The sequence below is a fragment of the Agelaius tricolor genome, unplaced genomic scaffold (genome assembly GCF_023055355.1).
Source record: "Agelaius tricolor isolate 1412-34295 unplaced genomic scaffold, bAgeTri1.0.p SCAF_37, whole genome shotgun sequence".
NCBI classification, from domain to species: domain Eukaryota; kingdom Metazoa; phylum Chordata; class Aves; order Passeriformes; family Icteridae; genus Agelaius; species Agelaius tricolor.
Genome location: NW_027269297.1, coordinates 3,161,982 through 3,188,238, shown reverse-complemented (window position 1 = coordinate 3,188,238; position 26,257 = coordinate 3,161,982). Strand labels below are relative to the sequence as shown.

The 26,257-nt window shown below is 49.9% G+C and overlaps 1 protein-coding gene across 11 annotated transcripts in view; it reads left to right on the top strand.

Moving 5' to 3' along the window:
• CACNA1B (calcium voltage-gated channel subunit alpha1 B) overlaps window positions 1-26,257 on the top strand; it is a 334,736-nt gene that overhangs the window by 161,203 nt on the left and 147,276 nt on the right. For 5 of the 11 annotated variants that reach the window (XM_071453694.1, XM_071453693.1, XM_071453692.1 and 2 more), the window contains exons 8-12: window positions 10,497-10,612; window positions 18,505-18,561; window positions 19,191-19,265; window positions 21,099-21,188; window positions 24,742-24,951. In XM_071453694.1, coding sequence (XP_071309795.1) covers window positions 10,497-10,612; window positions 18,505-18,561; window positions 19,191-19,265; window positions 21,099-21,188; window positions 24,742-24,951 — 548 coding nt within the window. The remainder of the gene's footprint in view (window positions 1-10,496; window positions 10,613-18,504; window positions 18,562-19,190; window positions 19,266-21,098; window positions 21,189-24,741; window positions 24,952-26,257) is intronic. The other 6 variants (XM_071453698.1, XM_071453695.1, XM_071453699.1 and 3 more) reach the window with 3 other exon arrangements.

Below are 26,257 nucleotides of genomic sequence, written 5' to 3'. Positions count from 1 at the left end.
CTCATCTGGCTGAGCTGGAGACAATGTGCTGTCCTTAGAACTGCTCTGTCCTGGGTGTGCCACACCTCTGTTTTGTGTGATCACCTGGGGCAGGTAATGCCTTTTTCAGGCTACTTAAAAACAGAGGCCAGAAAAAAATTAAGGCAATAAAAAGCAGGTATATTTATTGAAGGCCTTCAGGTACATTTCAGGCAGGCAAAGCCCCCCAGGGACTACACCCAAAATGGATGAGGGGGTCACAGGTTTCACACTTTTATAAGTTTGGTCCATTTGCATATTGGGGGTTAATCTGCCAATTACAGCTTCAGTTAATGAAGTCATTTATCCCAGGTTTGCTCCCCCCAAAACTCCCTTTTGTTCCCATCTCTGGGGCCTGAGGCAGTGAGGGGTCCTTGATTGCCAGGCCTGGAGAGGAATTGTTGTGTCTGCCCCAAATGGGAAAGCAGCAGCAGCTCCCACTGTGTGTGGAGTTTGGAGTTACACACTAAAGAGCTGCAGGATTACAAGTATATGGAAAATATAAAAGCTCAAATCCTGAGGGATCACAGGGACTCTGGGAGATGTTTGGAATGGGTGCAGCAGCTCTGTGCAAGTGAGAGCCTGGCAGGGGATACAGCTCCACCTGTGCTGGCACCTCGAGGGGACAAGGGGCAAGGGAAAAAGGGCTTTAATTCTTTTTCTCACCCTTTTCTGAGCAGTCTGGAGCCTGGGTGCTTGATCCCACCAAACACCCTCCCCGTGCTGTGCTCCAGGCTCCCTGGGGGATCTCTGTGTCTCTGCTGTCCCGGGGTCACCCAGGTTTTTGTGGTGTTGGAGCAGCTCCTCGGGAGGCAGCACAGCCCCATCCCCACCTCCCTGACCCCAGCTGCCTGCCCTGCTGAATTTCATGACAGGTTTTCCCATCCTGAGGACTTTTGCCAGATTGAGATCATAAAGCCTCTGCCTGCAAGATGTGCAGAGGCTGGAGGAGAGTGGTGCTGATGAATTTGTCACAATGGCAAAGTGTTCTTGTGTCCTCCTTCCCCTCATTACAGAGACAATCCTTCATTTGTTCCCAGTGCCCTGGTACCTGCTGTGATCTGACTTTGCCTGGTGTTAATTATTTGCAGCAGAAGAGCTGCATCATGGAAAGAGATGAGATTCTGGCTTCCTCCTTGCTTTTAGTCTGTTCCAAGGCTGTGCTTAAAAGGGAGGGGAAAGAGAAGAAAAAAAGCAGAATTCTTTTTTCCCTTTTTCTTTGCTCATCACCCTTTTTAACAAAGCCATCATTGCAAACGTGAAATGAGGGAGAAATTTTTCTTTCCTGGTTTCTTGCTGGAGGGGGCAGTGACTGATCCTACTGAATGTGGGTCCTTTGCTCCTTCTGTGATTTTGGTTAGTCCAGGAGAGCTGCACTTCCTTTATTTGCCCTTCTCTTGAGCCACAATGGAAATCAAAGCCTGGAATACAAAAATGATACAGAGGAGACCTAAATTTGAATTTCATGGGGCCTCTGCTTTGTCCTGGGAGTGGAAACTTGAACAGAACCAGAGGTTCATCCTGCAATTGCAGCAGGCTGAGGCGAGGAGATAAATGGGGCTTTTGAACTCCTTTTTCTCCCTTTGTCAGTGCCTCCTTCCAGCCAGGTTTGCCCAGCTGTGGCACTTGCAGTTCTCAAATCAGATTTTGGGGAATCAAAATCAAATTGGCACAAGCTGAATGGACAGACAAAGGAAAGGAGGGAGGAAGATGGATTGAAGGCTTCACCTCTGTGCTGTTCCCTTCTCTCCCCAGAAATACAGAACATTTCCCATCTTTGGCCTGCATTTGAAGCTCTTGTTGCAGTGATTAAAGTGACTCTGAAGCCTGACTGGGTGCTCAGAGATGATTCTCTGTGAGATACTCCCATCCCTTATCAGCTGCTGGAGGAGAGATGAGATTTCCCCTCTTTAGAGCAATGAGGAGGGAGCAGGAGCAGCTCTCCCTGTGCAGGATTGATGGATCCAGTGCTTATTCCTCAGCACTGGACATTGGGATGGGTTAAGCAGCTCTTTGGGCTCAGTCTGGACCTTTTCCAGGGGGATCCTGGCTGGCTGCAGCTCCAGGTGAAATGGAAACAAAAATGTGTTTCTTGGGGTGGCTGAGGAGCCACAGAGCTGGGCTTTCCTTCTTTAATAAACTCAGACTTTTCAGCAAACTGCAGTAAAACTTATCTTAGAGGTGCTGTCACCAGCACAAAGGAATTCTAAAAACACTCTGGCTTTTCAGGTGAATCCATTGTTTGGTTTCCTCTCATTCCAGCAGTTTTCAGTGTGCTCTCCCTGTGCCCCATGGGTGGGTTTCCTTTCACCTCCCTCAGGTTTTTCCTTGCCCAAATGAGGTGCATTTCCATGCTTTTCCTTCTTGTTTCATGGGGCCTTTCCAATCAAGATGCTTTGCCTGTGTTCAGTGGTGACCTGGTCCTGATTTTTAGAACTATTTGAAACCAGTGATTTAACAATACACCATGTTCATCTCTATTCATGTTTTCAGAGCAGTAAGTCAGAGGCATCAAATTATTTTTAGTTTTGCCTGCAGATTTCTGAGGATTTTGTCTGTGGATGAGAATAATCAAAGTCAGCTCATCCTGAACTTTTCCTGATCCTTGCTGTGGTAAAGGACTGATTCTATGGGGAAGAAATCCATGGTTTTACTGCTCTCCTGTCATTCTGTTTTCAGCCCTTGTGGGTGCAAAGGGCCAGCTAAGATTTGTCCTCTTGGGTTTGCATCTTCCTAGCTCTGGGCCATGTCCAGGCAGCTGGAAATGGCACTGCTTTTCTATTCAGATTCTTCTTCCCCAAGCCAAGTTTCTAACTTCTAACAGTGTATTTCTAACTCACCAACATCCTCCCAGCTTTGTGTGCCAATCCCTCCTTCCTTTCCCCCATCCCTTCCCTCCTGCTGCTGCTGTGGCTCCTTCAGCCTCTGCTGTGGTTGCCTTTCCTCCTCTCCTTCAAGAGTTTCAGGGAGAAAATCCAAAGGTTGTTGCCTTTGGGGTGCCTGATCGCTGATCTGATGCCCAGGGCTGCATTCCTCCAGGCAGGACTGGCTGTCCCTGAGGTGTCACTGTCATCCATTGCTTTATCAACCCTTGTTATTCCAGGCAGGACTGGCTGTCCCCATGGCTCCTTGTGGTCACCAATTGTTGTGGTGTTGTGATGGTCCCCAGGATGAGGTGAAAGATGGGAATTGACTCCCAGTTCTCAGAAGGTTGATATATGATATATGATATGATAATGATATACTAAAACTATATTAAAGAGTCATCAGAAGGCTAGACAAGAATGAATAATAAAAACCTGTGACTCAGAGAGTCCCAACACAGCTGGACTGGGATTGGCCATTAATTAAAAACAATTCACATGGAACAATCAAAGATGCACCTGTTGGTAAGCAACCTCTAAACCACATTCCAAGCAATCAGATAATTATTGTTTGCATTTCTTTTCTGAGGCTTCTCAGCTTCTCAGGAGAAAAATCTTGGTGAAGGAATTTTTCATAAAATATCATGGTGACAGCTCCTGAGGTGCCACCTGCCATCCACTGCTTTATGGAATCCCTTATGGAATCCTTGTCCCTCCAGGCAGACCTGGCTGTCCCCATGGCTCCTGAGGTGCCATTTGCCATCCATTGCTTTAGCAATCCTTGTTTCTCCAGGTGTTTCAGTGTATTTGCAAGGGTTAGGCCATAGTGTGCAGCCAGCCTGCTTCTGAGTTTGTTATCAAAGCCTCAGGAATTCATCAAGGCTACTGGAACATTAATTGTGCTGAATTAAGAAAGAAGAGGCTGAAAAACTGACTACCAAGACAGCAAGAACTGGATAACAGAGGGCTGTGAGACACCTGGACTGTAACCAATCACATACCCTGAGAAATGCAGGCAGAAAATGAGTGAACAGGACAAAGGCACCAGTCAAGAAGTGTGTACTTGGTAGTTTGTAGAATCTACAAAAATGTGTGTAAGGTAAACAATAAATGGCTTCTGCTTTTGGTCAGTTGTCCAGGAGTCTTGGATTTCCCACTTCCAGGCAGGACTGGCTGTCCCCATGGCTCCTGAGGTGTCATTTGCCATCCAGGCCCAACTTTATGCAATTCTTGGATGTACTTGGGCTGGAAACCAAGCCAGTCCTAAAACTCACTGGATTTTTTTTTTTTTTTATGTTAATTTGAAGACTTGAAATTCCAAAAGTTCTTCTCAGCTTCTTTCCAGGAGTGGCAGGCTGAGTCCTTCCAAGATCTGCTGCTTTCTCAGCAGCACTTCATCTCCGGGGATGGCGGCTGCTCTGCTGTGTAGAGTCTGAGATTTCCTGAGATCTGAACGTGGGATCCTTCTCAATGAGGAGCTAATTACCTGTGCTGTAATTACAAGTCGCTAATCACCAACACTATTAGCACAAGGATGACAGCGGTGCTGTCTCATCTCTCTCTGCCTCTTCCCCGCCTGTGGGAAGCGTTTCTGGCTGATTTCTGAGCAGCAAACCCGAATTGCAGAGGTTTGAGGATGCCATCAGTCTTGCACTGCCGCTGCCCTGGGCGTGTGCCATGCAAGCCAGAGCAGGAGGAGAATTTAGGATGCTCCATCCCAGCTCTCTGCTGTCACACAGGACAGTTAATCACACACTCAGGGGATGAAGATTGTGGGTTGTTGATTTTTATCCCTCTTTGGCGTGACAGGATTTTTAATTTAAGGCCAACGTGGATCAAGCAGTTACAAGAATTTCATTAGTTTATTAAGTTTACTGACCCTGGTGGTTATTGAGGAGCTGACTCTGTCTCTCGTGTGGCTCGGGGGGCTCTGGAATTGCCCTGGAGTGGCTGTCTCAGCGCATATTTCACAGCGAGATTGATTTCCCTCCTCCACCCACCAAGGTGGAAAGCAGCCACCATCCATTTCCTGGTGACACTAAGCACCAGCCACTCTCCAGGAGAAAAATGTGACACAAGGAGCCTGACTGGATGTGGTTTCCATGATGGATGCACTGCCTTGGAATCCTGCTTGTTCCTGCTTTCTCTGTGCAATCAGCTACAACCTGGGCAGGGGCACCTTCCACCATCCCAGGCTGCTCCCAGCCCATCCTGGCCTTGGCACTGCCAGGGATCCAGGGCAGCCACAGCTGCTCTGTGCCAAGACCTCTCCACCCTCACAGAAAAACATCATTACACATTCCAGAACTGGCCAAAGGGTGGAAAACCAGCTCTGAAAAAAATCCTGGAGGTAAAACTGGGCAGGAAGCAGCAAATTCCTGCTCAGGTTTTTCCTTTCTGGTGATTTGAGAGATTTTTGCAAGTCAATGGCATAAATGGGAATTATGCTGAATAAAAGAGGAAACCTATTTACTGCTCCCAAGCCTTCCCATGGGGCTCTTTGTGTTTTCATTTGGAGCTGGCAGGGAAACTTCAGTTGAAATATTTTTAGATGAAATAAGGCATTTTGATATCATTCCCCCCTTTTCTTTGAATGTGTTCTGAAATCTCTTGAAGAGCTCTCAAAGGGAAATTCTGGGAGTTTTCTAGTTGCAGCAAATGGGGAATATTTCAGTTCTTGAATGGTGATGGACATAGTGGAAGAGACACACATAATTATTATTTCATTTCACATTGAAAACCCTCTTTTTAACAAGTCCCAGCTTCACCAAACCTCTCTGCCATCTCCTTAAAAGAGAAAGAACAAGTGGAGCTCCTCTCACCAGGAAGATCCTAAATCAAGACCCTCCAGTCTTGAACCTGCTTGTGCAGCAGCTCTGGAGCATTCAGGAGGAATTTGATGGGCAGGGACCCAAGGAATTGCCTTCTCCTGGATGTTACACTCCCAAATTCTACAGCAGTGCCTGGACAAGGCTGTGGCCCACAGGAACCTCAGGAGGTTCCAGCAGTGCTGGAGCTGCCCCTGGGTCAGGAGGACCCCCAGGACCAATCCAGGCTGGGATGAGCAGCTGGAGCAGCCCTGAGAGGGAGCTGGGGGTGCTGGGGCTGAGAGCTGGAGCTGCCCCAGCCCTGAGCCCCTGCCCTGGGCTGAGCCCAGCGTGGGCAGCAGGGCAGGGGGGATTGTGCCCTGTGCCCTGTGCTCAGGTGAGACCCCACCTGCAGAGCTGCCCCAGCCCTGGCCCAGCACAGGCAGGAGCTGGAGCTGCTGCAGAGATCCAGAGGAGGCACCAGGGGGATCAGGGGATGGAGCAGCTCTGCTGGGAGGAGAGGCTGGGACAGCTGGGATTGTTCACCTGCACAGGAGAAGCTTTGGGGGGACCTCAGTGTGGCCTTGCAGGGCCTGGAGGGGCTGACAGGGAAGATGGAGAGAGACAGGGGATAAGGGATGGAGGGACAGGACAATAAGGAATGGCTTCCCACTGTCGGATTGCAGGGTCAGATGGGAGATTGGGAATTAGGAATTGTTCCCTGTGAGGGTGGGCAGGCCCTGGCACAGGGTGCCCAGAGCAGCTGGGGCTGCCCCTGGATCCCTGGCAGTGCCCAAGGCCAGGCTGGACAGGGCTGGGAGCACCTGGGACAGTGGGAGGTGTCCCTGCCATGGCAGGGGTGGCACTGGATGGGCTTTGAGGTCCCTTCCAACCCAAACAATTCTGGGATTCTGTGGTGGCCAAAGCTGCCAGTTCCAGGGAGCAGGAGGGCACAGGTGGCTTTAACCTCACAATGTCCCTCACTGGTACCTTGGGAGATCTGTGTTTACCTATACAGAAACTGCTGAAGGTTTGCAACTTCCAGCAGTTTCTCCCTCATTTTCTTCCACTTTTAAAGTACAGACTTTCCACTTGAGATTCTGGACTCTGATCCATGTGGGTCTTTTCTGTTTTGTGACTCTGCAATAGAAAGCTGTGATAAAAGAGACAAGTCCTGGGTAACTTTTACTGTCCTCAGGCCAGACAGGACCTGGCAGAAGATGAAAAGCTCTGCAAGGAGAGCTCTCCCTTTGCTGCTCCTGAGGGGTGAGGGAGCAGTGCCATGGCTCATCTGCTGTCCTTCCTGCCCACGGGGGTCCTCCAGGAAACTTCCCACTGCTGCTGTCTCCTCCTTTGGGAAGCTGTGCTGACGCCAGCCCCCAACGCCACGCCTGGAAAATGAAATGCTCATTGTCACCTCGTGCTGATCTCATTCCTCTGGCTCCAGTGTCTTGGTTTGGAAAGACAGGAGTCTGCTAAGGAAGGCAGGAGCCTCCCCTGAAATGGAGAATGTAAACCCTCCCCACCCCTCCCAATTGCTATAAATTTTAAATTAAGGGGCTCTCAGGCAAAAATATGGGAGCAGAAAATAACAGTTCTTTAATAGGGAAGAAAAAATAAAAGGATAAAATGAACAATGCAGGGCACTAGAACAACACTGCCAGAGTCAGAACCCAGCCTGACACCCTGTGGGTCAGGGTGTTGGCACAGTCCCATTGGAAATGTGGCTCAGCCCTCCTGCAGTGTCAGGGCTGGTTCTGCTGGAGCAGGGATCCTGTAGAGAAGGATGGATTCTGCCTCTGAAGATCCAGGGGAAGAGGAGGCAGCTGCTGTTCCTCTGGGGAATCCAGTGCAGAAGCCGTGCTGGTGTCTCCAAACCTCTGGATTATATCTGGGTAGCAATGCTTGGCTCCTCCCCCTGGGCTCACATCTCCCAATGGGATGCTGTAGTTCTTATCAGCCATGCAGGGACATTCAATGGCTGTTATCAGCAGATGTCCCCTCCCAGGGAGGTGTGAATGTGGTCACTCAAAGAGAGAGATCAGGCAAACTGCCCACTTGACAAAGATGGTAATAGAAAACATCTTGCATTGCAATTTTTCAACATCCAGACACAAAGCCAGACTGAGGGAAGCTCCATGGCCCCAGGCAACAGGGCAAGGAGCAGGAATGAGAGCATGAAAAGGGAGGAGGGGTGACACAGCTGACACTGCAGGATGTGGGATCACCCCGGGGATGTGCTGAGTGCCAGGGAGGAGCTGCTTGGTCATATTGGAATAATTACCAATACAGCAGGATGGGATGTGCCTGAGCTTGTCTGGGCCTTGGTGCTGAACCAAACAGCAGCACTGTGGTGTTTCACCCCACAGACATTTTGGCTGGCTGGGTGTGTGGTGTTTCACCCTTAGAGACACTTTTGGCTGCCTGGGTGTGTGGTGTTTCACCCCACAGACACTTTTGGCTGCTGGGTGTGTGGTGTTTCACCCCACAGACACTTTTGGTTCCCTGGGTGTGTGGTGTTTCACCCCACAGACACTTTTGCCTGGCTGGGTGCTGCAGCTGGGCACTGCAGACAAGTCCAGGCCTGCAGGAGCTCTGGTGGTGCTGGGATGGAGCTTCCCCCCATAACAGGGGCTGCTCCTCAGGTTTCCCTCTGTGGAGAAGCTTTAAGGCAATGGTGAAGGAAAGGAGTCGGTTCTGATGGAGGGTTTGGATCCAGAGCTTTATTCTGGCCCACAGCCTCTGAATGCAGCACCAGCTCCCACAGAACTCCCTGAGCCCGTGGCTGCTGCTCCTTTAACCCCGGGGAGAGGGCAGGGAAGGGGCAGGGAGGCACCAAGCAGGGACAGGAGGGGAGGGACAAAGGGACAAAGGACACCTGGATGGCCCAATGCCCCCCAGGGGTAGAGGGCATCCTTTGGATCTGCCAATCACTCAGTGCCCTTCTGGAATGCCAGGAGTGACAGACAGTGCTGGGAGGGGAAAGGAGAGGTGACTGACACACCTGGGAGGGAATTATCCTGAGGGACCCGAGGTTCTGGGGTAAACCCTGAAATCACAACACAACAGGCTCAGAGCTGTGTTTGGACTCCAAGAATGGGGCCAGGGGCTGTCCTGGCAGGTGGGGACAGGAGAGGGGAGTCAGGAGCCTGGGATGTGCTCAAAATGAAGATTCCAGCTCAGCTCTCCCATCAGTGCTGAATCCCCCCTCAGTCCTTTCTGCGTGGGTCACATCCCTGCCAAACAAAGCACAAGTGGCACCTTTGAAGGAGCAGCTGCAGATTGGGAATGCAAAGCTGCCCCTGGCAGTTGGAGATCCTTTTTCCAATTTTTCCCCCCATTCTTCCACCCTTCTCGCAGTTCCTGTTCCTTGTTGGCTTTTGATAAGCATGTATGGGTGGGATTTTAGTAAAAATCATTAGTTAGCTGATTAATTATTAGTAAACTGAGGTTATGAAGGACCAGAAGAGTTAAGATGTGCTGGGGGACTGAAGCCTCTTGATCCCACATTTAACCACACAAAGCTCTTGTGGGAGACACTCCAGTATGAGCTTAAATAGGGATTGCAGGGGCTGGTCAGAGCTCCATAAATGGCAGCTGGACACCTTTATTTGTCCAGAAAATCAGAACATTCCAGAGGTGCCAGGAATTACCTTGAGGAAAGCCCCAGTGTGGGTTGTCAGGCTGGTGGCTGCATTTTTTTCTCACCTTCATTTCAAGCTAGACCAGCAGGATGTACCTGGACGTGATTTCTGTGATGGTTGGGTGACCTTTCCTTTCTGCCTGCCCTGTTCCAGTGATGACATCCAGACTCTTGCTTTCCATGGGATTTTAGCAAACAGCAGGATCATTTTTATCCTCAGCCCAGGACATCTGGGAGATTTCACCTCAACCCATCCCCACTGAGTTCTCATTTGACCTGTGCTTGTCACAATCACCAAAGCCTGGGAAAGCTTGAAGAAAGACTGACAGGGAAGAGCAGATCCCTTTAGAAAAGTTCTGATGTCTGTGACAATCTTGGCTTCTAGAGGAGATTGTGCTGTGGAGAGAGCTGGAGGATGGTTTTTAGCATTGAGGATGATAATTTGTGTTTCATGACTGGCTGTGGTGTGTGCACATGGAATTCTTCAGGTCTTTTTCAGGATGAGAGAGGCAGCTGAGGAATAATTTGTTGGACTGATGCCTCAGGTTTAGCTTTTCTATTTTTCACATTCTGTGCTGCTTTAGTGTGTGGGTCTGAGCTTCACATCAGGGGATGCTGAGCTCTGTGCACAGAGCAGGGACACAAAACAATTCCTGCTCCAGCTGGGCACCAAGGACAAATGACCCAAATCTCAGCCCAAGAGCACAAACACCGTGGGCTGGAGAGAGAAAAACAAGCAGGGTGGGACTGCAGGGGCTAAAGCTGGAATAGGACAATGAACTGCAAGATGCAAATGGAGCAGAACTGATCCAAGGGAGAGACCCCGTGCCCGGCCGTGCATTTTGGGGCCATTTTGGTTCATCTTGGGTGCAGCCCTGGCTGGGCTCTTGTGCTGCCCAAGCTGGATCCATGGAGACTTTTAATACCCCAAAACCCCAAATTTAAACCCAAATCCCTTCTTTATTCTTTAGCTCTGTCCAGCCTCTGTTCTAGGTCAGCCTGCACAAGGTACCAGGACAACAACGAGTCCCTTGCTGTGCTTTCTACTCCCTCCTCCCATCCTGGACTCCACAGGCTCCCTGAGCTCCTCTGGAAGGCTGGGGGAGGGCTGTGTGCCTGCCCTGGCTGCCTGTGATGGGTTTTCCCTCTCTTGTGTGCCCACAGTGAATTTGCCAAGGAGCGGGAGCGGGTGGAGAACCGCCGGGCATTCCTGAAGCTCCGCAGGCAGCAGCAGATCGAGCGCGAGCTCAACGGCTACCTGGAGTGGATCTTCAAAGCAGGTAAGGCTGGCATCTCCCAGGCTGGCCTGGATGTGGCAAGGGGCAAGGGAGCTCTGGTGATGTGTGGGAATCCACGAAATCAGAGGGTTTTGGGAAAGCTGCAAAAGGCAGGCTCTAGAGGCAGCAGAACTGTGATTAGAGCTAAGCAGTAGCCATGAGATAGGTCAGCAGAAAAATTATGTAAAATGTAGAAAAGCAAGGGCAAATAGAACAATGGTCTGTGTATTAACACTTGTCTAGAATAACTCCCTAAACTACAGAAAAGTTTATTTAGCAAGATATTAGGAAGTTTGAAGCTTAATAATGGAGCTCTTTGCATTGTGTTTTAAGGCTCACAAGCAGGTATTGTATTTGAAATAAGCAAACATTGTTTAACCAAAGGTAGTGGTTGGATGGAACTACTGTCAATGTGCTTTTGCTTTGTGGTGAAAAAACTTTTAAAGTAAGTTGTAACATGAAGTTCTTTGCTGCCTGGGATGTGAGCTGGTGGCATCTTCCCATTGTCATAACCATGGAATGAGAGTGATGCTGGAAAATAAACCAGCTCAAGGCACGTTCCCAGCAGTCCTGCCCTGTTTGTGATTTGTACACAGACTCCAGCCAGTGACAGTGATGGGCTCCAGAATGAGTCCTTGGTGTGGCCAAGCCTGGGAGGGCCTGGCCAGCACTCATTGGTTTTGTTGGAATTATTTCTGAGTGTTCGCACCAAAGTTATTGCAAAAATATCTTGGTTTGGTTTAAGCAAAACTAAAGAGCTGAGCCAGCTTTATTGCTGAGATCAAAGCAATTGTCCTAATACAGGATAATATAAAAAGTAATCTGTGGATGCAACAGCTTGGTCAGAAAGAGAGAAAATGAGCTTTGCTTTCTCACTTTTTGGTCAGGCTGTTGCACCCACAGTGATGGAGTGCCCAAAGCCTGCACAGGGAGGAACTGTTCCCTTCCATGAGTAATTTCTGTCTTATTTACTCCCTGCCCCAGCTGGTTTATCAGCCTTTCTTTCTGTGCTGATAAAACCCACCCAAGTGGCATTTTATGAGCTACAAAGATCACTTGTATGAAGCTCCCCCCAGCCCATATTAACATTGATTTATAACCACTGGAACTGAACATTGCTCTTTATTGCAAGGCGTGAGCAACTTTAACCAGGACCCAGACACATCAATTTAACAGAAAATAGCATTTTTATCAGACTGCAACGATTACCAATAACCTTTCTGCTTTATGGAGGAGCTGATATTTATATATTGACATAACCACAGTCAATTCTTTCATGCAGCACCAAGAAAATGGGGGTTAATTCCCTCCTTGCTTGCTTTTCAACATCTGAGCCAAGTGAAAAGGCCTTTTAAAACAATGATGGGGAGGAAAAGAAGTGCTGGTTTCTCAAATGGATTCCTGGGTGCCATTTTAGACAGATGAGTTTAATCTTTGCTCTTTACAACTGAAATGTAAAATAGAAATATCAGCACTTTATGTGGTGCTTTAAACCCATTATTTCTTGTAGCACTGCACTGGGTGACAATTGAGGGCCACTTGTGTTGTCAGACTTTTATTCACTGTGACTGTTTGGCAGCAACTCGGGCAGCCACCCTTCATTCTGTGCTTCTGGAGAAATCAGAAAATGAAGAATTCCCTTTCTTTTCCATTGAGAATTTGTCTTCTCATTAGTTTACAGCTTCTGTGCAGCCTCTAACTCAGATTAATTCCTGCCTTGCCCAGTGGCTGGAGCAGGGTTCTCTGGGCTTCTCCCTTTCTCATCCTGTCTTGCTTTTAAGGCTCTTGGTGATTTTTGGTCTCTTAATCCTGATCTCCATCACTAAAACAGAGATGAGAATTCCCCTGCAGGGTTGAGGGTGGCTCTGTGTCACTCTGGGGCCTGCTCTGCCCATCACCAGCTGAACTTGTGAGAAACTTGGGATGGAGAAATTATAAAATGTACAGTAAACCTCTGCTCCAGTTCCCATCCCTGTGGGAATTCCTGGCTCTTCCATTTCTATGTTGCCAGGGCTGAATAAATGCCACACCAATGTCAAGTGAAACTGCTGGAAAATGCACATTTTTCAGCCCAATAACACACAAGTCAGAAGGCTTTGTGGAACAGGGAAGTGCATGCAAAAGAGCTGAATCAGGGAATGTTAAAAATACTCTGGAAAGGCATTGTTGAGAATACAATAGGAATATAAAAGAGCCTCCTAGTACAGCTGAATAATAACAGTAATTAAAATCAGCTTAGCAGTGTTAATAAAATCTTAGAATGAAAATGCAGCGTGAAGGCAAAGCAGAGCAGAGAATCCAGGCTCCAGTAAACTGGGACTGTGACGTCCACGGGGACTTCCCACATCTGGTTTGGGGATTTCAGCCCTGAAATGATCTGGAATTCCTTCTCCAGGACTGGAGGGGGGAGATCCAGCCAGGGAGGACAGACAGAAGGGGACAGAAATCTTGCAGCAGCCCCAGGCAAGAGCTGTGTGCACAAAGGGAAAGCAAAAGCTCCTGGGATTCTGCTCTAATGGAACTCTGGAGGATTTGGTCATTATTCCTGGGAATATTGAATTGTTTTTAAATCCTTCTGCCAGCCTTGACCTCACTGACTCTGGGAGCAAAGAGTGCCATGTGTTAAACCCAGTTTGATTTAAAAAACCAAACAACTCCACGGAGCTGTGTCCTGCCCTCACTTTCAATCCGTTGCCTTTCTGCAGCAAGAGGAAGAATCCAGGAGTTCTTTTAATTACTTTTCTTTCTCTAATCTCCCTCTACCTTGTTTCATCTTATTTTTTCCTGCTCCAGAGCACCCAGAACCAATCAGCCCAATCCCCTCTCTTCCCCTGGAAGCCTCATCAGGTTTCCAATATTTCTAATATCTTCCCTGAACATTTGGTTTGTTCGATTTTTTCCCCCTTGTTTATTTTTGATGCAAGGCAGGAAGAGTGGAAAGCTGTATTCCAGTGCTTCATAAAATGAGGTCTTAATCCTTAGATGGTTTTTACTCTGTAGTTTTTCACATATTCTGTGTAGTTGCTGGAGCTGGACAGGAGGTGCCCTTGTCCTTTGTAGTGCTCAGGTTTTTACCTCAAGTGTTGTTTTAGGACCAAGGGAAGTATGAGTGACTAAAATCACTCCTTTCCCTGTGCCCTACCACCCCTCAGTCAACAATCATTTTAATTTAACACTGTGGTTATTGCTCATGGACCACTGTGAAGTGACTTTAATGTTTCTCATTAATGTCAGTAATTTGAATTATCACAGAATCCCAGACTGGTTTGGGGTGGAAGCCCCATCCAGCCTGGCCTTGGGCACTGCCAGGGATCCAGGGGCAGCCCCAGCTGCTCTGGGCACCTGTGCCAGGGCCTGCCCACCCTCACAGGGAAGGATTCCTTCCCAAAATTCCACCTAAACCTCCCCTCCTTCACTTTGGAGGCAGTTGTCCTTTCCAGAGGAATTAAAAAGTGCCAAGTGATGCAATCCATGCAAATGATTTTGCTCCTGCTGTTTTCTCCACTGAACTCCTCAGAACTGCAGGAACTCCAAGGCTGGAATTTTTGAAGAAAAGGGAACTACAAGTTCTCCACATAGAGTAAAGAGTTTATAAGCCCACAAATATTCTTTTGAAGATGTTTCTCTTATCTTACAAGGACATGAATCATTTGGAAAACACTTTGCTCAGAGACTCTAAAATCTTCCTGTTCAGGGCTAATCAAGTTTCACATCTTTTGCATTTTAATTCTTTCCAAATCCACCTTTTTCACACCAAACTGGAGTGCTTCTGTTCTGGAGTGCCAGGCTTTGGGAATGGTTTCACCTCTCTCTGCCAGCCCTCTGTAATTTCAAGGCCATTCCTTGGCACAGCAGAGCTTTCTGAACTTCAGGTTTCAGCTTTCTTTAGAAGAACAGAGCCCTGAGCCCCTGAGAGAGATGGGAACAGACACCTCCAGCAACGAACCCTGTGTGTGTCACTGTCACGTTTTCTAGAAAAATCCCTTGCCCAGAATTTTCTTCTGGGAAGCTGAGAAGCCTCAGAGAAAAAGGAAAACAATATTATCTCATTTGCTTCTCCTGTGTTTGGCTGCTTTGGAATGTGGTTGGAGATTGTTTCTCCAACATGTGAATTGTTTTTACTTAATGACCAATCACGGTCAGGCTGTGTCAGGACTCTGGAAGGAGTCAGGAGTTTTTCATTAGTATCTTGTTAAGCCTTCTGTCTGTATCCTTTCTCTATTCTTTAATATAGTTTAGAATAGCATTCTTTCATATAATATAGTAACATAAAATAATAAATTAGCCTTCTAAGAACATGGAGTTGGGTTCATCCTTCCTCCCCACGACAGGGGACCCCAAAAATACCACACATGTGAGATGCCAAGACAGGGTAATTCCCACAAAGACAAAGCAGAACTCCTTGGGAGAGCATGGCAGCCACTTCTGAGGGCTGCGTTTTTATCAACTGTTTCTATTTACCCAGCCAGAAATTAAACTCATTTAGTCTTTGTTATTTCCAGTCATCTGCTGCTTCTTTGAGCCCCCAGTGTCCTCTTTCCTCACACCAAAGAGGAGGAGAAGGGGCACCACTTTCTCAGCTGCTTTGCCTTTATTTCCAACCCAGCACTTAATGACCAAAATTTCCTCTTGCTGCTGAGACACCCCTGCCTCTGACACCCTGGCAAAGCCCCTGAGCTTTTGGAGGCTCAGAATTGCTGATCTGGTCCCATCTCTCTGCTGAACATTGCTCCTCATGCAGAAGCACCATTTTTGGGGGGTTTTCAGGTGCCCAATGATCTCCTTCCAGGCTCTGTTAGGGATGACTAAAGGCAGAGCAGCTCCTGAGCCTCTGTTCAGGATGCTGGCTGGTGAAAAACCCCTCCTGGCAGTGCTCAGTGACCTGCTGAGCTCTGTTTTTAGCCTTAAAAACCTCCTGGGGTAGCTGTGGTCCTTTGGATTCCCAGAGGACACGAGGCAGACAGGAATAATGATCAAGGGAGAGAACCTGGGAACGCTGCAGGAGGAGAGTGAGGCTTGAGGGGATTTCAGAGGTGAAAAAAGGTTGGGTTATTTTAAAGGAACAGCAAAACTGAGCCCAGCTGTGTTTATGGATGGAGGTTTGTTTGAGCACCAATTCAGGATGCTGAATTTGGGGCAAAGGTTTGCAGAATTGTCTTGTAAGAGTAATTTGTAGGTGGAAATCACCTACAAATATAGCACAGCTATAGCACAGCTTTTGGGAAGGGTCTCCCATCCCTTCCTCGTGTTTCAGGGCAGTCAGACTGGGAATTGCCATTTCAGTCCTCCCATATTTTTATCCCCAAACATCAGTACAGCTTTCCCTAGGGGGGGGACTTCAGAAGAACCTTTTGGTCTGAGGTGCTGGCAGGTCAGAGAAGTCTCTTGAACTGCCTGAAAAAGCCCATTTCACTCTTCTGACCTGTCTTAAGAAGACTTGAAAACCACCTGAATTGGAGGTATATTTGAGAACCAATTCAGGACCCTGAATTTGGGGCAAAGGTTTGCAGAATTGTCTTGTAAGAGTAATTTGTAGGTGGAAATCAGTATAGCACAGCCTTTGGGAAGGGTCTCCCACCCCTTCCTCGTGTTTCAGGGCAGTCAGACTGGGAATTGCTATTTCAGTCCTCCCATATTTTCATCCCCAAACATCAGTACAGCTTTCCCTGGGAGGGACTTGAGAAGAACCTTTTGGTCTGAGGTGCTGGCTGGTCAGAGAAGTCTCTTGAACTGCCTGAAAAAGCCCATTTCACTCTTCTGACCTGTCTTAAGAAGACTTGAAAACCACCTGAATTGGAGGTGGGGATTGCAGGCACAACTTGTGGGTTTTTGGAAGGACTTTACACCTTTTCAAGTGCAGCTTTGAGCTCATCTGACATTTTTACCCCTCTCAGCTCTCCTTTCTTTCACATCTCTGGTGCATTACTTTGCACTTCTGTATTTCCTTTCCCTCTGCTTAATTTTCCAGCTTTCCTCAGCCCCTGGTATTATTTTTCAGCCTTCTCAATTTGCTGTCTTATTAAAGTATCATTCCCTCTCTCTCCCAGATGATTAATAAAGAGATTATATAAGGCTTGTGTGGCTTATATAGACTTATATAAGGCTGATCCCTCTGGTATCCTTCTAGACAGCTCTCAGCTACACACTTTGATGTTTGGCCTCTGGTTTGTTTGTATTTATTTTTCTGAAGTTGCTCTTCCATCTAGACTGGCTTAAATGGACTTTAAAGCAAAATTTGGTTGGAACATAGTGTCAGATGTTTTAGTAAGAGCTCACATTGATGGAATTACAGGCGTGTGAATTTGCCATTTATGAGAATAGAAGGAAGTGTGGAGTTTACCAGCTGCCAACTCAATGTTTTGTTTGCTTTGGGTTGTCCTTTAGCAGAACCCCACAGCACAGTTTCCAGCAGCAAACCCAAAATCTGTGGTTCTGAGTGCAGTCCCAAGTATTGGCACAGTGCTGCAAACTGGCCATGGGGGTGACAGTGCCCTGGGAAACCTCAGGAAATTGGGTTGCCTTTCACACAGATCAAAATTATTCCATTTTGGGAGCTTGGTTTTTAGTGTTTCCCGTTTATTTTTTTTTAATTTAGGACAGTGCAAGGTGTATTTTGGAGATGAGTTGCAGAGGAATGGAAGGGTGGTGTTGCAATCACTGTGCCAGGCACAGTTCCCCCATGGAAAACTTGCTGTGGATTTTCTTTGGACAAAGATTTGATGTGATGGCCCTGTGGTGACAGTGACTCTCCTGCCATGTGGCCCTGCTGCTCCCACCCTGTGCCACCACTCTGCTCCCCATGGCTGAATCCTGATTTTTGGAGACAAAAGAGCAGTGATGGGTGTGGAGCATCTTCCCTAAACTGTCTCCAGCATGGATGAGCATGAGAGACCTTCCTGGGGCTTGTGGGATTTGTGGTGCTGCCTGGTCTGCAGGAAGGTCCTTGGTCTCCAGAGGTGCCTTGGGGATGAGAGCTGGTGAAGAACCCAGTGTGGGAGGTGGTGTGGGTGGTTGTGAGGAGGGATCTCATGGAGGAAATAGCTGGTTTGGAATCCTCCCCCTGTGTGAGAGGGACAGGGGCTGAGAAAGGTTCCTGGCCTGGGTCAGGAATGCTGTGGCCAGCAGGAGCAGGGAGGTCCTTGTGCCCCTGTGCTCAGCACTGGTGAGGGCACACCCTGAGTGCTGTGCCCAGCTCTGGCCCCTCAGCTTGGGAAGGAAGTTGAGATGAGAGCATCCAGAGGGGGCAGCGAGGCTGGAGAGGGGCTGGGAACACAAACCCTGTGAGGAAGCCCTGAGGGAGCTGGGGGTGCTCAGCCTGGAGCAAAGGAGACTCAGGGCTGCCCTCATCACTCTCACAGCTCCTGAAAGGTGCCTGTGCTCAGCTGGGGCTGGGCTCTTTCTCCAGCAGCACTGACACAACCAGAGCACACAGCCTCAAGCTGTGCCAAGGGAAATTCAGGTTGGGTGTCAGGAAGAAGTTTTTTACAGAAGGAGTGATAAAGTTCTGGAATGGCTGCCCAGGGAGGTGGTGGAGTCCCCATCCCTGGGTGTGTTTAACAAAGCCTGGATGTGGCACTGGGTGCCAGGGTTGAGCTGAGGGGTTGGGGCTGGGTTGGACTCGATGATCTTGAAGGTCTTTTCCAACCTGGTGATTGATTCTCACTGATTCCAACCTGATTCTCACTGAATTCTGTGAATTCAGTGAGAAACACAGCCCTGAGCCATGAATTGCTCTGCAGACTGTGTCAGGGACGGGCTGGTGGCACCGGGGTGGGCTGTGTGGCACCACGATGGGCTGGGTGGCACCGGGACAGGCTCCTGCTGCCCCACCAGCCGCCGTCGGGGCAGTGCTCTGAGGAATCTGAGGCTGACCCTGGCTGGTTTTCCTTTTCCAGAGGAGGTGATGCTGGCCGAGGAGGACAAGAACGCCGAAGAGAAGTCCCCTCTGGACGGTAGGTGCCTTTGCGGGGCATTTTCCTCCTGTGCCACGGGAGAGGTTCCACTGCTGTCACTGCCACGCCTTCCTCCCGAGCAGGAGGATCCTCCCGCATGCACCCGGCACAAATCCGGCCACAGAGCCCCTTGCGCAGGCTGCAGGTGGCTGAGGAGCGGTTATGGGACACCGCACACCGGCCCGGGATGGGGATGTGCCCTCGGGGTCGGTGCCCACGCCCTGCCGAGGGTGGCTGGCTGTGTGTGCAGGGGGTAGAGGCTGCCAGGAGGATGGAGAAGAGCGAATGCGCTGACCTGAGAGAAAGGCAGGGCTCCGAACGGATTTGACCAAGGGACTGAGCCCCCTGTTAGCTGTAAGCAGTAAGACATAACAGGGTGTGGTGATCCTTCCTTCCGACGTGCGAGCCCGGCGTGGCAGGACGGCCGGAGGAGCCGAGCAGCGAGGCCACGGGGATGCTCCCCCTGGGCCTCCAGCCCCGACAGCTCTTAGGATGCGCCAGCCGCTCAAAGCTCAGTTAAAGACTCTTCCCTCTCCCTTTTCTGACCATCTTTCGTCCTCCCATGTCTCCTCCTTTCCCCTCCCCTCCCTCCCCCCCCTCTTTTTTTTTCTCCTCCCATTCACTGTCAGGGAGGGCCGCCTCGGAAGGGCCGATTCCTCAAGGCACGGCGCCGGCAGAGACTGGCAGCGGCAGCAGCTACAACAGTGAGTGGATTGCAAATCACCAGGGGCTTAGGTGGCACCCAGGGGCAGCTTTCCCCTCGCAGCCCCGTGCCCAGGTCACCGGTGACATGCCCAGGTGGTTTTTCGGCCTGGCTCCCTCCCAGGCGTGCAGCGCTGCAGGTGCTGCTGCAGCCTCGGCCGGCCCGGTGACCTGCGCTGGGGACGATCTGGGGCTGGAGCAGGTCAGGGCTGAGGTGTGCGTGCCAGTCCTGCTGTGTGTGCTGGGGGTGTGTGTGAGCTGGGGAAGCCTGGCTGGCACCTGGGCACAGCCGGGCCTCGCTGGAGTTTGTGTGTGAGGAGCAGTCTGCAAGGCTGAGTGCTGTGAGAAACTCGAGGTGGGTGCAAGGCATGGAGTAAAGACCCAGAGATACTCAGGTTCCTCTTATCCTAAAGTGAAAGGAGCCCGAGAATGTTCCCAGCCTGGAGCAGCCCACAGTCTATGGTGATAAATTCCGAGTCCCCAAAACACAGGGACGTGCCTGGAGAGATGGCACAACCTCACTGCCAAACACACCGAGGAGTTTTCTGGGGCAGAAGATAAAAAGCTGCTCAGTTCATGCCAGGGAGTGTTGGAAATATTTAATCCCAGTGCTGGTCGTGCTCCAGTGCTGAGGATGGCCCTGGACATGCTGGAGTGAACTGGGACAGACCCAGCCTGAGGGACCCCCGAGCTGGCATTGCTGGGACTGAGGATTCAGCAGAGCTGGGTGGGGCAGCAAGGAGCACAAACAATGGATCCAGACCACAGGTTCAGAGCATCCTCCCCTCTGCTCTGGGTGTTCCCCTGTAGTGACTCAAGCACAGCCCGTAGGAGCAGGAAGCGCATCCACGTCTCTGTCAGGGCAGGGCAATCCGTGCAGTGTGGGAAAGGAATTTGTAGACAATTAGGGTTGAGGGGATGTTGTGGAGGAGCCTCCCCGGGGCAGTCTCTGCAGCGTGAGTGGCTTTGCTGTGTGTGCCCACGGACCAGTCTGTATCACCACACCGTGGGGTGTCTTACTGCTGATAGAAAGTGCTGCTTTAGTTACTGTCTGTCTCGAAGCTGTCACCAAACTGTACCAACGTGATTTTTTTTTTCTGCCACTTCTCAAGGTTCTGCAGGTAGGTGGTCCTGGGAGCAGCGTCCTCAGTGCTCCTGCCTCACCCCCCCGTGCTCTGGGTGGACAGTGCAGAGCTCTCAGTTGGAGTAAATGTAGTGATGTTTGCCCTCCCCACTAAAAGCTGCTTTTGGAGGGAAAAAAAAAGTGTTTTCAAAGAATTCTGACATCCCCAGAGGGCAGGGATTGAACACCGGGTGCTGCTGAGAGGCTGCTCACTGATGTGTGGCCGCTTTTTCCACGCAGCATTTCTGCTCCTTGAGGCATGGCTGGGTGGTAAACCGAGCTCTGTAAACTCTGACTCCCTCACAGTGCCTGCTGCAAACAGCACTGGTGGTTCCAGGGGTGGCAGCACTCATCTCCCAGCCCTGTGGGGCTCAGGAAGCTCCAGTGTCCCTGCCCAGCCTTTGTGCTGTGCTGAAAGTGCAGCTGCAGTGACCCCCCCACCCTCCTGCATCTGCTGCATGAAGTGGAACGTGCAGAGCTGTGCCTGGCAAACCTTCAAGAGCTGGAAGGGCAAAGGAGTAAAGCACCCTGGCACTGAGGTGTGCAGAGGCCCTGCAGGGTTGTGGGTTGTCCTGTTTGCTCCAGGGTACCCTGGTGGGAGAGCTTTGAGCTGGCATTGGGAAGGAAATGCTGGCCCTGGAGAGTGAAGGGAGGGGGAGAGAGAATCCACTCTGCATCCTCACGGGGCATTTTCTCTTTAATTTGCACGCAGTGTTGAAAAGAGCCGCAATAAAGAAGAGCAAAAATGACCTGATTCATGCAGAAGAAGGTGAGGACCATTTCACAGACATTTGCTCCGTTGGTGAGTACTGGCTTCGCATCCCCCGAGGTTTCGATCTCCACCTCAACCTGTCCATGCCATATTTCCTCCTCTGGAGAGGCTCCTTTGCTCCAGAAGCTGCAGTTTCCTGAAGGAGAATGAATTTCCACTGCTGCAGCAGCAGCAGCACTCGACTTCCCAAAGCAAAAAGCTCCGTGGCTTCACCCTCTCCCTGCGCTGCCTGCCTCAGCTCTTGCATGCTGCACCCTTGGGAGAGCCCTGCAAAGCCTTGGCATAGTCCCTGCTGGGCTGGCCATCCTGGGATTCTGCTTGGAACGTGCTCATCCATGCTAATGAACCCCAAATCTGCCAAACAACACTGTTGGAGGGAGGAAAGGAAGTGGCCACGGTCCTGTGGTTCACTAATGCCCAGCTGAGGTGTCCCAGCCTTTGCTGTGGGAGTGGTCACTGGGAGGTGCTGGGCAGCGGCCTCAATTCTCTCATTCTTGTCTTAGAGGAAGATCTTGAAGCGATTCTAAAGCCAGATGTGGAGATCCAGTGCAGAGCAGGGCATCCTGCACCGTGGGGTGTTGCTGGGGTGAATTTGGTGTCTTCAGGCTGAGGAGGTGCTGCCCATTCTGCAGCTCCCAGCGCTGATTCCCTGCTGAGATCTGCCCAGGTGGGGAGGCAGAGGCAGCTCTGGGCTGCCAGGGGAGGCTCTGGGCACCCAGAACCCACCTCAGGGAGCTGTTGGAGCCAAACCCCTCTGAGCTGTGGGAGAGCCTCTCCTGCTGCTCTGCAGTCGGGCACTCTGCTCATCCTGTGCCTGTTGTTGGAGGCTGTTTTGCTGCTGAAGCAGCAGATGTTCTCATTATCTTCCAAAGAAATGTCTTGGCAGCCCAGTCCCCACGAAGCAGCAAATCCTGGATGCACAGAAGGAGCAGCACAAACAGCACATTTGAGAATCCGTGTCCGTGGCTGTTGCACAGCATGAGTGCCTCAGTTGCCCTTTGAAAAGTTGGCCTTGATGTTTTCAGGGATCACAGCTGCTGCTGGAATTTATTTTTCCCCCCCTTTAAAGGAAGAGTTGGTTGCAGAAAATGAGCGTGGCTTGGCATGTTCCTGACACCAGCACTGAGCTGCCACAGTCCCCTGGCCTGCAGGGTTTGTGGTGAAACTGCTGCCACTTCCAGGAGAGGTTTGGTGCTGAAAAAGGGCAAAAATGCAGCAGCCTGTGTGCATTTTTGGTTTGGTTTGTTGTTTTTTCTCGGATCCCTGCATGGATATGACAAGGAATGGTCGTTTTTGGAATATTTGCTCACGGTTGCAATAATTATGAGATCTTTGCCTCCAAATCCAAGTCCCTCCAGGCTCTGGGCAGCCAGAGCCACACCAACAGATCTTGGAGTTCAGCATTTCAGGTGGCAACGGATGATGGAGCATCTGGGCTCGGGAATAATCCGAGGCAGAGCTGGGAACTGTCTCAGGAGCATATGGCAGGGAAAATAACAGCAGTGCTTTCCACCTTCTGTGAGTGCTTCACCCACTTGGGAAAAGTGGCTTTGATTTTGATTCATGGAATGAGGCAGAAAAGAAGGAATGGGTTAAGCAGCTACTTCTGCAGGCTTGTGAAGAGGCTGGAATGCAGAGCATAAACAATCAGATCACGTGGGCAATTATGCATAAAGGATCTGTTTTGGAGAAAAGGGGTTTTTGGATGGTTTTCTGTAGTGTGTTCATATGGGAGCAGAAGGAGTGTGGAAGAACTAACAAATGATCCCTGAGTGCCATGTGAAGATGCAGCTCAGGGTGGGGAGACTTTGCCAGGTCTCTCTCTGGCCATTGGCTGAAAATGTTGCACTTTAATTCAAGCACAAGCACCTTGATGAGCTTTATAGCTGCAGTATAAAGCTCTGTAGTGGTAAACACTTCCCAGGGTGTTCTCTGCAGTTCTTCTTAGCTTTTATTCTTTTCTTTCTACTCCCACTGGCTTCACACCCTCTGTGCTGTACCAGGCACGGGGCACTGCTTTGATTCCCAGACACCAAAGCCTGAAGAAGGAATGTTTTCCATGTTGGAGCAGTTTAAATATCACTGCTTTGCATTTCTGGAAGATCAGCAGACAGGAATGAGAGGGCAGCACTGTTCCTTTGCCAGTCTGGCAATACAGAGGGGCTTGGCTATCTGAGAGCTCTGTACCTGCTAAGCAGTGCTGTGATATGAAGCAGCCTAAATCCCAAACTTTGGCTCTTCTTGTTGTCTTAAAGCAGAGCAGAGGAGGAGCACTGTGATTTCTTCTCTTCCAAACTGCCAAAGGCAGGATTTTCAAACCAACAGAAGAACACACTGATTTTTTCAGCATGGAGTTTGTTCAAAGCCTGGCCAAGGCCAGCTCTGCTTTTGGAGTGCTGGTGGATGGCCAGAAATGTGAAATGGAGCAGAGAGCTCACTTTCCATGGGGGAACATCACACTTGTGTGGGGCTGTGAGGCTTGGAGAACCCGCTGCTGTCACATCTGGATGCCTCATCCTTTCTCTGGCTGCTGTGGTGGATGTGGCAGGACGAGGCTGGGTGAGATTCCCACCCATTCCAAGTGTTGACATGGAGGTGATCACACTCCAGGATTTGGCTGCTGAAGCCAGAACTTTCTGTTCATGTCACTGAGCCCAGGAGAGCTCCAGGACATGTCCTGCTCATCCTGCTGGGATGCTCCATCCCAGGGTGGGGAAGGGCAGCAATGATATCTTGTCCCAAACCACTGGCACAGGCAGTGGCCAGCCTGGCACCATCACCATCTCCCCTGCTTGCAGCAGCTTCCCTGGCTGCTGCAGAGGAGCCCCAAGGGGTCCGTGTGTTTCTTCCCTTATTCCTGATTTCTCCTGCCTCGGCATCAGCTGGAGATTGCCTTTTCATCTGAGCAGTGCCTCTACCCCAGGGGGAGAGCTGGCATCAGGAATCATTTCTTCCATCAGCTCCCTATTGTTGAAACCCTTGACTCTTTGCCAGGGTTTCAGCCCAGAGTGGAAATGGAGCTGATAGAGGCAGAATTGAGACAAATGAATGGCTGAGCCCAAAATCTGATCCACGGAGGAAGGTTGAGCCCTCTGCTAAAGAAATAGCTGAGGCTGGAGAGTAAATTAAGGAGAATTCACTCAATTCCCTAGTAACTGGTCCTTGGAGCAGGAAAAAACAGGGACAAAACAGTCCTTGGAGCAGGAGAATCATCTTTCCTGTTGCACCTACCCAGCTGCACGAGGACGTGCTCCACACCGTGGGCAGAAATATCCTGTGCCTGCTGCTCTCTGTCCCTGTCAACCAGGAAAAAGTGATGAGTTTAACTGTGACAATCAGGATTGCTGCAAAGGTTTGGAAGCCCAGTTTAGGTGGTGGAGCTAGGCATTGGCCCATGAAGTTTTAAAAGCCCAGCCTTCATCCCTCATTACAAGCGAGACACCCTTGCTCAGCCCATTCTCAACATCCCCAGCTTCCTGCTGAGCTGTTCTGGTGGTGCTTGGAGAGGCTCTGTGTGTCCAGGAACCCCCTGCAGCCTTTTCCCTGCTGGGATGGGCTGTGGTGACTCTTCTTTCTGTCCCAGGGTCTCCCTTTGCCCGTGCCAGTTTGAAGAGTGGCAAGAACGAGAGCTCGTCCTACTTCAGGAGGAAGGAGAAGATGTTCCGCTTCTTCATCCGCCGCATGGTGAAGGCCCAGAGCTTCTACTGGGTGGTGCTCTGCGTGGTGGCCCTCAACACCCTCTGTGTGGCCATGGTGCACTATGACCAGCCTGAGAAGCTGACCACTGCTCTCTGTGAGTACTGCAGGGAGCTGGGAGTGTTTATCCTGGAGAAAAAGAGACTCAGGGGTGGCCTTACCAGTCTCTACAGCTCCCCTCACTGCTGGTTTTTGGCTCCTTTTTTCTACCTCTGTCAAGAGGGATTGAAACTCTCCAGACAATATTTCCTCTTCAGGCTTAGGTGTTTGTTATTTCTTATCTAGACTATAAGTAGTGAATTTTACAGCATTCTACCAACAAGAAAGGGCTTTGGGACACTGCAGTGTGTCCAGAGGGGACAGCGAGGCTGGAGAGGGCCTGGGAACACAAATCCTGAGAGGAACCCCTGAGGGAGCTGGGGGTGCTCAGCCTGGAGAAAGGAGACTCAGGGGTGACCTTATCAGTCTCTGCAGCTCCCCTCACTGCTGGTTTTTGGCTCCTTTTTTCTACCTCTGTCAAGAGGGATTGAAACTCTCCAGACAATATTTCCTCTTCAGGCTTAGGTGTTTGTTATTTCTTATCTAGACTATAAGTAGTGAATTTTACAGCATTCTACCAACAAGAAAGGGCTTTGGGACACTGCAGTGTGTCCAGAGGGGACAGCGAGGCTGGAGAGGGCCTGGGAACACAAATCCTGAGAGGAACCCCTGAGGGAGCTGGGGGTGCTCAACCTGGAGAAAAGGAGACTCAGGGGTGACCTTATCAGTCTCTGCAGCTCCCCTCACTGCTGGTTTTTGGCTCCTTTTTTCTACCTCTGTCAAGAGGGATGGAAACTCTCCAGACAATATTTCCTGTTCAGGCTTAGGTGTGGTGGTGTTTGCAGGGGTCCCATGATGAGGGAAGAGATGAGAATCTTGACTCCATGTTTCAGAAAGCTGATTTATTATTTTATGATATATATTATATTAAAATAAAATGATATATTAAAAACAATACTAAAAGAATAGAAGAAAGAATTTCATCAGAAGGCTTGAAAGGAATAGAAAGGAATGGAATGATAATAAAATCCTGTGACTGACCAGAGACTCTGAGACAGCTGGACTGTGATTGGCCATTAATTAAAAACAATCACATGAGACCAATCCCAGATGCACCTGTTGCATCCCACAGCAGCAGATAACCATTGGTTACATTTTGTTTCTGAGGCCTCTCAGCTTCTCAGGAGAAAAGATCCTAAGGAAAGGATTTTTCATAAAATGTGTCTGTGACACTCAGGTGTTTATTATTTCTTATCTATATTACAAGTGGGGAGCTCTACAGCATTCTACCAACAAGGAAGGGCTTTGGGACACTGCAGCGTGTCCAGAGGGGGCAATGAGGCTGGAGAGGGGCTGGGAACACA